The sequence below is a fragment of the Stegostoma tigrinum genome, chromosome 10, assembly GCF_030684315.1.
Source record: "Stegostoma tigrinum isolate sSteTig4 chromosome 10, sSteTig4.hap1, whole genome shotgun sequence".
In the NCBI taxonomy this organism is placed as follows: Eukaryota; Metazoa; Chordata; class Chondrichthyes; order Orectolobiformes; family Stegostomatidae; genus Stegostoma; species Stegostoma tigrinum.
The window spans coordinates 39,816,711-39,831,904 of NC_081363.1; the positions used below are offsets into that span (position 1 = coordinate 39,816,711).

General features: G+C 41.4%; 1 protein-coding gene across 3 annotated transcripts in view; it reads left to right on the forward strand.

Moving 5' to 3' along the window:
• The window catches only part of LOC125455709 (tumor necrosis factor alpha-induced protein 2-like), a 45,506-nt gene that overhangs the window by 26,797 nt on the left and 3,515 nt on the right, over window positions 1-15,194 (forward strand). For all 3 annotated transcript variants that reach the window (XM_048538051.2, XM_048538053.2, XM_059649115.1), the window contains exons 8-12: window positions 3,905-4,003; window positions 4,870-4,996; window positions 5,266-5,388; window positions 8,357-8,512; window positions 13,857-13,978. In XM_048538051.2, the coding sequence (XP_048394008.2) occupies window positions 3,905-4,003; window positions 4,870-4,996; window positions 5,266-5,388; window positions 8,357-8,512; window positions 13,857-13,978 (627 nt within the window). The remainder of the gene's footprint in view (window positions 1-3,904; window positions 4,004-4,869; window positions 4,997-5,265; window positions 5,389-8,356; window positions 8,513-13,856; window positions 13,979-15,194) is intronic.

Below are 15,194 nucleotides of genomic sequence, written 5' to 3' on the forward strand. Positions count from 1 at the left end.
ACAAAGGGCTGTACAGGTTGTACCTTCCACCTGTCTCGTCTTGACATTAATGCTGCACATCCAAGGCTAGAGAAATGGATTGCAAATCTGAGTCCATATCGAGCAGCCGCTAGGTATTCTGCTGGACCTGAACCTGCAGCCACCGTTTTCATGAAGTTGGCCAGGAACCACACAGCAGATAGGAACAATCCAATAGTGAGTGTGTTGGATTGTTCCTATCTGCCAAGTGCATCTGGCCCAGCTGCTTGATGTTCCTGTGCTTGTCTCTACAAGTTGACAGTGTTACTTCTGACCAAGTACAGGGGCATGTCCTCTGCATAGGGCTGAGCAGGTGCCTGTTCATTGGCAGAGACTACGGTTGTTGCTTCGTCCATTCAGCCAATGATGAATTCATCAGATTGTGCCCCTAAATCTGATCTAGCTACAGTATTCACCAAGGTGTTAGTCTCTCTGCTGGTGAGTGTCTTCCAAAGGATTCAGGCTGTGGCCCCTTCATTCTTGAAGTTACTTGAGTGCTGGTCATGCCTGTGTAACGGAAGAAAGATTAGTTGAGGAGGCTAAAAGCTTGCACGAACCAAGAATGTGTTAGTACCGATGATAATCAGAGAAGAATATAGTACAATGGAGTTCATTGTGCTGTTTGCCCCATGAGCAGCCTGGTTCTGCCTGGTCATCTCCACTCTCTTGTTCCCAAAGGCATGAACAGCCTAATGGCTACTGCCTCCCACCCTGGCCAGTCTTGAATCTGTTGACTGTGTTATGGGCCCGTTTTTTTTTCCATGTAATGTGAGATAGAGAAGGACTATGTATGATGGAAGTGGATGAAAAAGCAGTGATCTCATTTGACAGTGAAGTGTCCCCAGTGAGTGAGTAGGAAGCACAAAGAGCAGAACGGGCTAGTAATTATAGGTTATGAGGTGAATGTGAGCCTTCGAGCGGAAATAATGCTATGATTCTGAGAGTTGTAATCCATCAGCCATGGTGAGATACTATGTTCAGTGTCACTGTTCAGGTCAATGGTAGCCCTGTGAGTAGGTGGCAGCTGGGGAAAGATGTTGTCATTTACCCTTGCTGAGTGGGAGATATCATTGGCCTTTTTCTGCATTACTTTGCACAGTATACTGACCCACGCTGCTACATCTGCCCAGACTGGCTGGGTATGGCCAGTTGGCCTCCTGTTGCAGTCAGCAGTGAAGAGGACTCCACTTCTCTCTATTAGAGCGTCCAACAGCTTTGTCTGTGAAGCAAAAAAAGTGCTAATTTTGATCTCTTTGTTTTCTGTTGAGATTTTGGGGGCAGCCACCACAATTTGAGGGCTAATTTCAGGCTTGCAGTGTCTGAACTGGTGTCCACTTGGGCCTTCAACATGGCACCAATGCTGTACGGGCCCACAGTTCTCACACTTCCACCTTGCTCACCGCACGAATTGCCAAGTAACATCTACCTTGTAAAAATAATGAGCTGAAAAGTGAGTGATCATGGGAGATAACTCATCCCAGGCCATGGCAGGAAAGATACCATACAATTCACAGGCTGCTGCACATTAATTTCAGATGGACAGATCCCATGATACTTGGTTAACAACCCTTTCCACTTGGTGGTAATTAATACATCAATTTTTGCAACCCAGCCTCTCTAGGCTTGGAATTAATTTCATTGAAGGCAAGAACTAGTGAGTAAAAGGCTGCAGGTCCAAATCGTGGCATATGGTGTAACAGTAACTGAAGTACCAGTCTAGAAACCCAGGCCAACATTGTCGGGATATGGGTTCAAATTCCACCGTGGCAGCTGGCAACATTTAAATTTAATAAAAATCCAGGACAAGTTAGTCTAACGGCGACCATGTTTGCACTGTCATTGCACAAAATCTGCCATCCTTACCTGGTCTTACTTACATGTGATTCTAGACTCTCAGGAATGCTTGACTTTTATCTGACCTCTGGGCAATTAGTGATGAGCAGTAAACACCCATGAGCAAATGAAAAGACAATGGAAAATCAAGTTCACTAGGAATAGAATGATAAAGACTGAAACCTCAGTTAGTGGAAGGAGTGCTGTAACTGATCACTGCAGATAAATTCGTTAACATCACTTCTGGATCATACCTGGATAATGAGTGCAACACTCCTGAATTAAGAATCCAAGGAGCTCCACATCTTTTCAGTCCGTGGGAGTCTGTGTGTTAAAATACAAGATTGCGGGGAATCTCAATCTCAACACATAAAGGACCAGATCCTCTGGTTTCTGAACAATAAGATATCAATGTATTATGTATTGAGACCTGTTGGGAACTGTGACACACTGGCAATGCAGTAATTGCCAACTGGATAGTTACCCAAGATATGTTAGAGGGATGAAAACCTGCCCTAACTCCTGGATAACTATAAGGCTGAGCCTCTAACCAAATAATCAATCACACCAACTACATGAAAATCCAACATGTGCCCAACCGCACCACCTTTTTCAAGCCTGACCCACTGAACACCTAAACCCCAGCCTCAGCACCTGACCACCGTGCTGACACTTGATCCACCCTGAACACACTACTTCAAGCCTTTGCCCTGATCATCTACACTAAGCCATCGTACCTGTCATTCAACCACCCTACCACTTCAATCATCCATCTGCTACAGAAGTCCTTTACCCACATGGCATCCTAACCTTTTATCCACTTGTCCTGTGTCAATTGACTTAGCAACACCTTACTGCTGTGTGATCTAGCCCTTCACCTTACTCAATTACCTGTTCTCAGTTGCCTGTCAAAAAGGCTTGGGCTTTTAAACATGAGATGAAAGTGATGATTGGAAAAATCCCCGCTATGTAGAGATAGTAGGATCTGCCGCTACTGGAGAGTCTGAGACAACAAGCTGCAGAGCTGGATGAACACAGCAGGCCAAGCAGCATCAGAGGAACAGGAAAGCTGAATTTTTGGGTCTAGACCCTTCTTGTTCATCCAGCTCCACACCTTGTTTTCACAGGACAGAAGCAATTGGGATGAAAATCTTTTCTTTCCTGTGTTTCCTACTAAACCTATTTTAGGGAAAATGTAATGGCTTAATTTGAGCTGCAAAGATTTAATTTCCTGCAAACTGTGATCTAATCTCAGCATTTATTCAGCTTCAGCAGAGATTAGCAGAGAAATTTGAAAAAAAAATTAGTGTGGCATGAAAACTGCAACAGGGTTGTCTTAAGAATGCAGTTAACCGGAAGGAAGTAGATAAAGGTGCAAAGAGGAAGTTGATTGTTTTGAATAATGTATTTGAAGATTGGGGGAAAGAGAGTGACATATTTAGAAAAATATTCATTATGATACATTGCAACATTGGAAAAGGTTTGACCTATTTTAACTTCAAGCCTGTTTCACTATTTAACCACAGCAGAAAGGTGTAATAGTGGTGTTCCCTCCTCAGGTCTAGCAGGCCTGAGATTAAGTCCTACCTCGGGATGTGAAGTCTACAAAGATAGGTTGTAACAAGCCTAGAGAAGTTCATTAAAATATAACAGGAGTATGATTTATACATCCCTTAATTCTATTTATTATTTTTCCCTGCATAACCTTGCTTTCTTTATCTAACAGATATTTTTCAATCTCAGTCAGCCATTTTAAAAGAGAACACAAATTATCATTGGCCCTTTTTTAAAAAGAGTAGATTCTACTTTCACTTTTTAATGGCCTCGCACTTGTTTTATTAAGGTGTCCCTTTGATCTTGATTTCCCATCAAAGAAAAATAAATTGTTTCATTCTATCTTGTTAAACCCTTGTAACATCTTGAACATCTCAGAAACACAGAAGGCAAAGAAACCTAATAATCTAATTAATTAAGTCGAATTAATACATACAATATTTTGTTCACAGCTCTAGTGGTACAAATAAAAAGGAATAACATGTAAAATGTTTCTCAGTTTTCAGAGATCAACAGAGAATTTTGAAAAAAGCCATTTGAACCATCCAAACTTCATTTCTGTCATAATCTCAGTGATCAACAGCTGTGAATCTATCAGGTAAGTTTAACACATTGCCTGGCGTAATTCCTGTCACATTGAAAACAGCAGCATTGTCAAGCAGTACCAAGTATATTCATTCTCTAGATTTTACGTGTAAAACAGAAAAGTCTAAGGATTACTGCAAAATACTGATAAATACTTATGTTTGGACAACAGTTCACGAAAAAACCATCAGTTCAATTTCTCAAATTGATCTGTAGATCAATAAAATGGGTGTGGCCCTACCAGACAATAGGGCTGCTCCCTCATTAGATTGAGAGGTACCTGGTGGTGGTTTAACCTGAGGGTCAGTACACCACACATGAGGGGAGAGGTTGAGAACGAGAGAGTCCTTCATGGTAACCTCAGCCAGTAGCAGGAATTGAACCCATGCTGTTCATTCTGAACCAACAGTCAAACAGCTAATGGCCCCGCCATTAAAAAAAGTAGTAATGTACAAGAAATTCTTTGCAATCATAATACAAGCCAAGCTCAACAGTAATGGTTAACATGATAGATTTAAATCAGACCTTGATGGACTATTATCAGGATGACGACAGAGACAAAATTCAACTATTTTTCACATGACTATATCTGGTGCTCCAAGAAATATGCTCCAAGCTAACATGATTTCTTTTAAGAATTAATTTTCCTCACCTGGCTTTAGAGCTGGTTGGAGCTGGCAGCTCACTTCTATGGAGCTGCTGAGGATGACTGATAGTCCATGACTGATTCTTCTCCCATTCTCATCCCCAGAAAGGTCACACATCAAATATCAGATCATTGTTTTGTGCTATTGACCCAACAGGTTTGTCTTTACAAGTCTGCTCACAATGCTCTGTCAGTTTAAACATGTGGGATTTATGCATTTTTCATCTTTTTAGAAACCACCTTAATACAAATGAGAAAATCACAAATCTTGTGTTGAAAGAGAACATCCTTTCAGTTCTGAATGAAATGGAGAGGAAGAAAAAAGACATTATTTTAAAGACCTTGTTTTGTGAATTAAAGGTACAATAACCCTAAACATGATCTTTCAAGGACTGTTGAAGTAGCTTCTTATAAAATTGAGGAAGATTAAGTAGGAGTCTTCATCTTCTTGAATATATGATATACTTTTGGCAATGTGCAAATCTGCATTAGGAATGATTCGGTAAAATTTGGAAATAGTTGGTTTTTGTTCACAGTCAGATTTTGAAAGGAAGTTATTTTATGCTTAAATAATTTGACTTAAAATAGATTAATTATATAATTATAATTATAATTATATTCTTCCGCAGCCTCACTGTAAAAAGCTAGTATCAGAAAAATGGTTTAAGTGTACAGAACCAATAAATGAAATATCTGCAATAACAGAGAAGCATCTCTCAGAATTAAAGAAATTGAAAGCACCGCAGTATCAGGTATGTCACAATGTATTGTTGACATGAGAGAAAACTCATCATGAAAATGAACTTTTCAAAGCTCTGTGAAGCTAACAATCATTGGCTGTGTCAACTTTCTACAAGGCTTGTGTGAGAATGTTACCATACTGTTGAGAGGTCAATTTGTAAATATATTTATGATGGAACACTGAGCCATCAAAAGTTTCAGAATCATACTAAACAATCTTAACCAGTCTCAAGCAGAATGACAAATGGGACAATTAGTAGTCTTGGGCTGGGACAAGAACAATAGTGGGACTCACTTCTGTCCAACAGACCCCATGTAAAGGGATCCATGTTGGAATCATGAATGGGTGTGGACAAAATCAAGTGTGATTGAAACAGAGAACATAGAACAATACAGCACAGTACAGGCCCTTCAGCCTTTGATGTTGTGCCGACCTGTCATACCAACCTGAAGCCCATCTAACCTACACTATTCCATGTACATCCATATGCTTATCCAATGACGACTTAAATGTACTTAAAGTTGGCAAATCTACTACCGTTGCAGGCAAAGCGTTCCATTCCCTTACTACTCTCTGAGTAAAGAAACTACCTCTGACATCTGTCCTATATCTTTCACCCCTCAATTTAAAGCTATGCCCCTTAATGCTCGCCGTCACCATCCAAGGAAAAAGGCTCTACCTACCCACCCTATCTGACCTTCTGATTATTTTATATGTGTCAATTCAGTCACCTCTCAGCCTTCTTCTCTCTAACGAAAACAGCCTCAAGTCCCTCAGCCTTTCCTTGTAAGACCTTCCCTCCATACCAGGCAACATCCTGGTAAATCTCCTCTGCACCCTTTCCAAAGCTTCCACATCCTTCTTATAATGCAGTGACCAGAACTGTACACAATACTCCAAGTGCGGCCGCACCAGAGTTTTGTACAGCTTCACCATAACCTCTTGGTTCCGGAACTCAATCCCTCTATTAATAAAAGCTAAAACACTGTATGCCTTCTTAACAGCCCTGTCAACCTGGGTGGCAACTTTCAAGGATCTGTGTACATGGACACCGAGATCTCTTTGCTCATCTACACTACCAAGAATCTTACGATTAGCCCAGTACTTTGCCTTCCGGTTACTCCTACCAAAGTGCATCACCTCACACTTGTCCGCATTAAACTCCATTTGCCACCTCTCAGCCCAGCCCTGCAGCTTATCTATGTCTCTCTGTAACCTACAACATCCTTCGTCACTATCCACAACTCCACCGACCTTAGTGTCGTCTGCAAATTTACTAACCCATCCTTCTACGCCCTCATCCAGGTCATTTATAAAAATGACAAACAGCAGTGGACCAACCCAACACCGACCCTTGCAGTACTCCACTAATAACTGGTCTCCAGGATGAACATTTCCCATCAACTACCACCCTCTGTCTTCTTTCAGCAAACCAATTTCCGATCCAAACTGCTATATCTCCCACAATCCCATTCCTCCGCATTTTGTACAGTAGCCTATTGTGGGGAACCTTATTGAACGCCTTGTTGAAATCCATATACGCCACATCAACCGGTTTACTCTCATCTACCTGTTTGGTCACCTTCTCAAAGAACTCAATAAGGTTTGTGAGGCACGACCTACCCTTCACAAAACCGTGCTGACTATCCCTAATCAAGTTATTCGTTTCTAGATGATTATAAATCCTATCTCTTATAACCTTTTCCAACACTTTACCAACAACTGAAGTAAGGCTCACTGGTCTATAATTACCAGGGTTGTCTCTACTCCCCTTCTTGAACAGGGGAACCACATTTGCTATTCTCCAGTCATCTGGCACTATTCCTGTAGACAATGACGAGTTAAAGATCAATGCCAAAGGCTCGGCAATCTCCTTCCTGGCTTCCCAGAGGATCCGAGGATAAATCCGATCTGGCCCAGGGGACTTATCTATCTTCACACTCTGTAGGATTTCCAACACCTCTTCCTTGTGAACCTCAATCCCACCTAGTCTAGTAGCCTGTATCTCAGTATTCTCCTCGACAACATTGTCGTTTTCTAGAGTGAATACTGTTGAAAAAAAACAGTTTGCTATCACTGATAAAGTTCAGGTAGCAATATTGCAACCCTCATGGGAATATAGGAGAAATTTCTCCAGAGGCGTTGAGGCACTTTTGGAGATAGGGTGGCTAGAGGCTTTGTTGACAAATTTATGGCAGGGGACATCATGCTGGATTGCTGACAGACTGGTGTCTCCTTGTGGTTTTGCTGGAGGCATTAGGGCAATGCTGGTAAGCAGCAAAAAGGCGAAATAGTTGATGCAAGGATTGATTAGCAGGGCACTTTTGCATGTGGGAGACACACCTTGTCTGTAAGTCATCTATTCACAGGAGGCAAGGGGAAAATGTGGTCTTCGAAGAACACAATATGCTTATGCTGTGTTCAGTTTGAAGCCAGGATCGAATTAGCAAACATTAGCCATGCACCTGCAAAGACTTGATATTGTGTGCATGTTCTCCTGCAGACAGATCCACTTGATAATGCTGAGAATGAGGGATTGGCTGCTGGGCTCGTCAGAAGTACAGCGCCTCCATCTGGTGCCACCTTGACCTTCCCCAGTCAGTTCAGGAACATTGACCAACCACCCCTCATTTCAGATGCTCTGACTGATAGCCATCCCAAATATTAAGCAGGTGGACTTGCTTCATTGTGAGCCCAGAGCCCAAATGTAGGCCTCCTGATCATTTTCTTTCTGGGAAAAATGTAATCTTCAGAGCAATTGTAGTCTGTGAAATGTGCTAAATCTGAAAAGTAACAGGGGGGAAACTAGAGGGGTAAGTATCAACTTTAAAGAAAAGCTCTTTCATAAACATTTTACTTGGATCCAAAACATGTTTTCAGAAGAAATTTTAACGCCTGAATATAATGTTAGCTTTCAAATGGGAATGGAATGTTCGATACATACACCCTACTATAATTTCCTTTGTTTGTTTAAACAGGATCTATTGATGGAAATCCACAAGCAGCTTATTACAGAATATGTCCTTCGGATTATGAAGAGAAAGTTGAGTTGTAAAACAGAAAACCAAGAGAAACAAGTGGCAGACCAGATACAGATAGAAACTCAACAGTTACAAAAATTATTCAGTTTCTATGTAAGTAAACAGAATTAGTTATGAAAATGATGAGGACCAGAATGTGACAGTAGTAAAGAGAAACAAGCTGCAAGGGATTGGGAGAAACAAATAACAAAAATGTAAAACATTGTGAGGCATTAATCCAAATTAAGTTTATAGTGCAACACACAAAGCTATAGGTTGGTAAGCTACAGGCTAAGACAATCAGTTTGAGCGTTAACGATAATAGAGACTGGCTCAAAAAATGGGAGAACAGAACACATAAAGTCACTAAAGGATGTCCTGAACCAGATGGCAAAGGGTGAAGCTGGATGAACACAGCAGGCCAAGCAGCATCTCAGACCCCAAGATGACTTTCCACATTAAGCATATGTTCACCTGCACATCGGACAATGTGGTATACTGCATCCACTGTACCCGGTGTGGCTTCCTCTACATTGGGGAAACCAAGCGGAGGCTTGGAGACCGCTTTGCGGAACACCTCTGCTCGGTAAGCAATAAACAACTGCATCTCCCAGTCGTGAACCATATTAACTCCCCCTCCCGTTCTTTAGACGACATGTCCATCACGGGCCTCCTGCAGTGCCACAATGATGCCACCCGAAGGTTGCAGGAACAGCAACTCATATTCCGCTTGGGAACCCTGCAGCCTAATGGTATCAATGTGGACTTCACAAGCTTCAAAATCTCCCCTTCTCCTACTGCATCCCAAAGCCAGCCCAGCTTGTCCCCGCCTCCCTAACTAGTACTTCCTCTCGCCTATCCACTCCTCCCACCTCAAGCCGCACCTCCGTTTCCCACCTACTAACCACATCCTGCTCCTTCACCTGTCCGTCCTCCCCAGACTGACATATCCCCTCCCCACCTATACTCTCCTTTCCACCTATCTTCTTTTCTCTCCATCTTCGGTCCGCCTCCCCCTCTCTCCCTATTTATTCCAGAACCCTCACCCCATCCCCCTCTCTGATGAAGGGTCTAGGCCCGAAACGTCAGCTTTTGTGCTCCTGAGATGCTGCTTGGCCTGCTGTGTTCATCCAGCCTCACACTTTGTTATCTCGGATTCTCCACCATCTGCAGTTCCCATTATCTACTGAACCAGATGGGTTTTTTTACCATAATCAGTAATGGTTTCGTTATTACCTTTGCTGAGACTAGATTTATATTCAATATTTCTGAATTGAATTTAAATTCCATCAGCTATAACATAGGGCATTAAACCCTGTCGCCTAGGAATTAGCCAGGATCTACTTTGTTATGGACTAGAAAAAAAATAAACTAAAGAATTGCGGGTGCTGGGAATCAGAAACTAAAATAGAAACTGTTGGAAAAATTCCATGGTCAGAAAAACTGAAGTGTTCCGAAGAGGGGTCACTGAGACATTAACTCTGCTCTGTTTCCATGGATGCTCCCAGACGTGCTGAGTTTTTACAGTAGTTTCAGTTTTTATTTCCCTTTGTTGTGGAATGTGGCAAGACCATTACACCACTCTTCCCCTAAACTCCCTCCACACACTGATGGACCTCTGTTTGTGGCTAGCATATTTAGTGAGCTGCTCACACCACAGGTAGGGGCTACACAGACAGAGAAGCATCAGGTGACCACCAGGAATATGAGTCAGTGTGGGCAGGCAGTGCAGGAGTCCCCTGAGGCCATTCCCCTCTCAAACAGCTAACCCGTGTTAGATACTGTTGGAGGAGAATGGCTCTCAGGGGAAAGCAGCAGCAGGCAAAGTTTGTGGCACCACGGTTAGCTCTGTGGCACCAGCAGGAGAGGAAAAAGACTGGAAAGAGCTTTGGTGATAGGGGACTGGATGGTAAGAGGAACTGATAGGCCATTCTGTAGCAGCAAACAAGACTCTTGCATGGTGTGTTGCTTCCCTGGTGCCACGTCAGGGAGATTGCAGAGTGGCTGCAGTGTGCTCTGGAGGGGGAGGGTGACATGCATTAAAAAAGAAGTGAGGTCCAGCAGCAGGAAGACATGGGTGGTAATGATGAATACTACTACGATTGTAATCTCCTGAATACTTACAGAGCCATGTGCTACTGAGCAATAAGAGAAGACTGCAGCAATAAGAGAAGACTTCCTAGAAGGGTCTTCAAATGACACCGTATGGCTAGAGCTTCAAAATAAAAAAAGGGGTGATCAATTTACTGGGATTGTACTACAGGCCTCCCAAAGGTCAGGGGGAGATAGAGAAGCAGATATGTAGGCAAATCACAGAAAGGTGAGAGAAACAGAGGGTTATAGTTATAGGGGCTTCAACTTTGTTAACATTAACTGGGTTCACATTAGTGTGAAAGGATTAAATGGAATTTTGGAATTGCTTCCAGAGACTTTCTTGTCCCAGTAAGCAGACAGTCCTATTAGGGATGGGACAGTGCTAGACTTAATCCGAGGGAATGAAGCCAGTCAAGTGGTTACAGTTTCAGTGGGTGAGTATTTTGGGGATAATGACCATAACTCTGTAAATTTCAAAGTCATTATGGAAAAGGATAGGGACAGAGCAGAAGTTGTATCTCAACTGGGGAAAGGAAAATTTCAGTATCATTAGACAGGATCTGTCAAACATAGACCGGGAGCAGCTACTTGCAAATAAACCTATCTTTGGAAAGTGGGAACCTTTTAAACATGGTATAGTGAGAATTCAGGGACAACCTGTTCCTCTAAGTCTGAAGGGCAAGGGCAGCATGTCCAGGGAACCCTAAATGATAAGGGATATTGGTAATTTGATAAACATAAAGAAGAAAGCATATGTCAGAAAAAGCACATTAAATATAGGGGAGACTCTTCAAAAGTGTAGAGAGTGTAGGAGGTGGCTTGAAAAGGAAATTAGGAGGGCAAAGAGAGGCCACATCATATCTTTGGCAGATGGGATTAAGGCAAACCCAAAGCATTTTCTAAGTGTATTAAGAGTAAGAGGATTACCAGGAAAAAAAATGGTACTTATTCAAGACCAAGGGGGCAGTCTGCGCATAGAGCTAATGGATGTGGCTGAGATCTTAAATGAATAGTTCTCATTTGCATTCACAGAGGAGACGGAAATTCTAGCCAGGGATTTGAGTTGGGATGGTGAATGCATTAAGATTAATAGGAAGGAGGTATTAGATATTTTAGCAGACATAAAGATGCACAAATCCCCAGAGCCTGGTGACATGTATCCCAGGCTGCTATGGGAAACACGAGAGGAGATTAGAGGGGCCCTAGAGGTGGTATATAATGCTTTACTGGTCATTGGCGAAGTGCCAGGTGACTGGAGGATAGTTAATGTGGTTCCTTTATTCAAGAAGGGCAGCAGGGTTAGGCCAGGTAATTACAGACCAGTTAGTCTGATACCAGTGGTGGGATAATATTGGAATAAATTCTGAAGGACAGCATTAATCAACACTTGGAAAGGCAGTGATCGAGCATGAATAGTCGTCACAGATTTGTTGGAGGAAGATGCTGTCTGACCAATTTAATTGAGTTTTTTGAAAAGGTGACTGAATATTGATGAAGATAGTGCAGTTGACATGGTTTACATGGACTTTAGCAAGGCCTTTGACAAGGTCCCACATTGATTGATGATTAGTTGATTGATTTATTGTCATGTTCACTGAAATGCAGTCATAAGCTTTGTTTACGAGCAGTACAGGCAGATCATATCAAGCAAGGATGTGCAGATCAAAAAGACTGAGACAGAGGCATACATGATACATTGCACAGGACGTGTACTAGGTGTGATTAATGTTAGCAAGATCAGCATTATTTGAGGCTAAAGAGTCCATTTGTCAGTCTAATAACAGCCGGGAAGCGCTTTTCCTGAACCTGCTTACGCTTGTGTTCAGGTTTCTATATCTTCTGCCTGACAGAAGAGGTTATAGGAGATCATTACCAGGCTGCAATGGGTCTTTGATGATGTTAGTAGCCTTTCCGTGGCAGCTAGGCGCAGAGTCCATGGTTGGCTACTACAGAAAAACAAACTGATGAAATCAATACAACTAAATTCTGATGCCTGTACCTCAGCATTTTACATGATATGCCTCTGGAGACTGGCGTTGTAGTGATTGTGATAAAGCCAGCCAGCTGGCCCTCATAGAATATGATTGGATCTGTTAAACCAGTCCAATCAGGGAGCCCTGGCTGACATAAAAGAGTGAATGTCTGGGATTTTGGACTGCTGAATGCCTGATTCATTGAGAGGCAGTGCTATTGTTCAAGACTATGCATTTGTAAATCAGGGGTGATTGGTGATGGGATGCCGGCCTCTGAAACGTCATTTCAGGGGATACATCAATTTTGTAATTCTGACATTTTCTCAACGTTCTGGAAGTGGCCCCCCTGGACTGAAGTTAGAAAATGTAAGCCAGCTATTCATGAAAATTAGTGACCAAAAAGCCTGAGATAAATAATAGAGAAATGCTATTTGTTAATCTATTGTTAAGGGAGCCATAATAGGGCACTTGAAGAATTCATCATATCAGCAGGGTTTATGACAGGAAAACAGTGTTTGACAAATCTGTTACTATTTTTGATTTATTTGACTGGCAGATTAGATGAAGCATAACCAAAGTATGTAGTACATTTGGATTTTCAGAATCTATCCAAGGTACAAAATAAAATATGTCGTTACACAAAATGTGAGTTTGTGGAATTGCAAATAATCTATTATTATGAACTGAGGATTGAACACAAAACAAAGTCTGAATAAACAGGTCATTTCTGTAAAAGCAGCATGTTAATAATGGAGTAATACAAGGTTCACTGCTCGGGCCTTAACTGTTTACAGTCTAGGGAAATGGATGTAATGTATTCAAATTTGCTGGTGATACAAAGATAAACAGGATTGATTGAGGCCATCATAAAGCAGCTATGAAGGACAATAGAGTGGTTTACTAATTGAAATAGAATAGATAGAGTATATCATGGGGAAATGAGGAAGTATTCATTTCCAGGGACTACCAGAGTCACCTCCTAGCCCTCCCACTTCCCAATGCTGGCTTCCTCTATTATACACTGGGCCTTTGGACTCGAGACACTGTCTGGAGCCTGCAAGCAAATGTTCGCTTCTCAGGCTCTGTGGTGGTGACTTCCTTCGAGCTGCTGATTAGATACTATGACAAAATTGACAAGATTGCTGTTATATTCCATGTGTGTTGCAACAAAGAGTAAATCTGGCAGTGTACCGTCATTAATAACAAAAGCAAAAGGATGAGTTGATCATTGTAACTTTGGTTTTTGGTAATGGTTACAAATCATTTGAGTGCATCCATTACAATTCATCATATCATCAAGACCCATTGATAACTGTTCTGTTACGACTGTCATATAATTCCTTTTTTAAGATCATTAACAAGAGAATTGCTTTTCTTTTCCACTTAACCAGGGATCTGCAGATACCATTCTCAAATCAGCCCTCCTTAAAATAGCTGAAATCATCAGACTGAAAGATGTAGATGCAATTGTGGTGGAAGTAGCTGCACTCTTTCGAGATTTCCCAGATGTTGGGTAAGAACAGTTTGAAAATACAGCTACAAAACTCAAAAATACCAATATGGCCGAACCTCTAACTAATTAACTTATTGTTTTTCCAAAAAAAAACAAACTTTCAAAGTATTTAATCGTAACAGGAAGTTTTAAATTTTTTTAAAGTATTCTTTTCAGTGTTTAGATTTTGTAGTCGACCTGATCATTTTTAATCGACATTTGTATTTTTTGAAACATATAAGAATGTAAGGATAAAATGTTTCTCTGTTTATTAAAAAGTGATGTTATGATAATACTTCCAGCCAAATCTGAGATTGTGCAACCAATATACAGTAAGTGGAGCTAAACATAGTATCAAAAAAGCCTAACTCACAAAACTAGAAAACTACTTTCCGTGACATTGCCACCTTATAATCAGTATCAATCAAATGGCATTTTAGTGCAATTGCCTGGTTTTTTCCTACTTTTCTTATATAAGTCTATCAATCAAGTCCAGCAAAGAATCTTTGCTGGAACTGAGCACACAGTCAGTTTCGGATATTATGGCTGCTTTGAGACATTCTGAACTGATTTTTAATTGTTGATAAATGTTTACAGCATTTTTCTGGAGTTAACTAAGTGACAGAAGATGGAGTCACGCCACCTTTCAGATGCTATACAACAGCTGTAGCACATTAGTAATATATGGAAATCTTTGTGAACTGACTAATGCACAACAGGGCATGATTCGTTTTGATATGCAAATAGCCTATATGCAAATAGTCTATTGTAACTTTATAAAGTTCCTTTTGCAGTCAAAGGTTTGCATGGTGTTGACTTTCACATGCTGTCTAACACTCATTAGCATCAGTCACCTGATGTCATAATAATGATTGGAGTTAGTGCTGTGCAGTAAGGGTACACATAAAGTCTGTGATAATGGGAACTGCAGATGCTGGAGAATTCCAAGATAACAAAGTGTGGAGCTGGATGAACACAGCAGGCCAAGCAGCATCTCAGGAGCACAAAAGCTGACGTTTCGGGCCTAGACCCTTCTTTGAGTTCTGCATGAATGAGCTTGGATTTTCCATGTTTGCAAAACTATGGTGAATCACATGCCACAATTACAGACTTATGACTCAAGCCTCTCAGTCTGGGCATATCATTTGTTTCAAAGGGGTCCTGCAGCCATTTCCCACCTAAAATATCTGACATAAAATATCTGCTCCCTGTTTCAAATACGTGAGACCTTAGAATT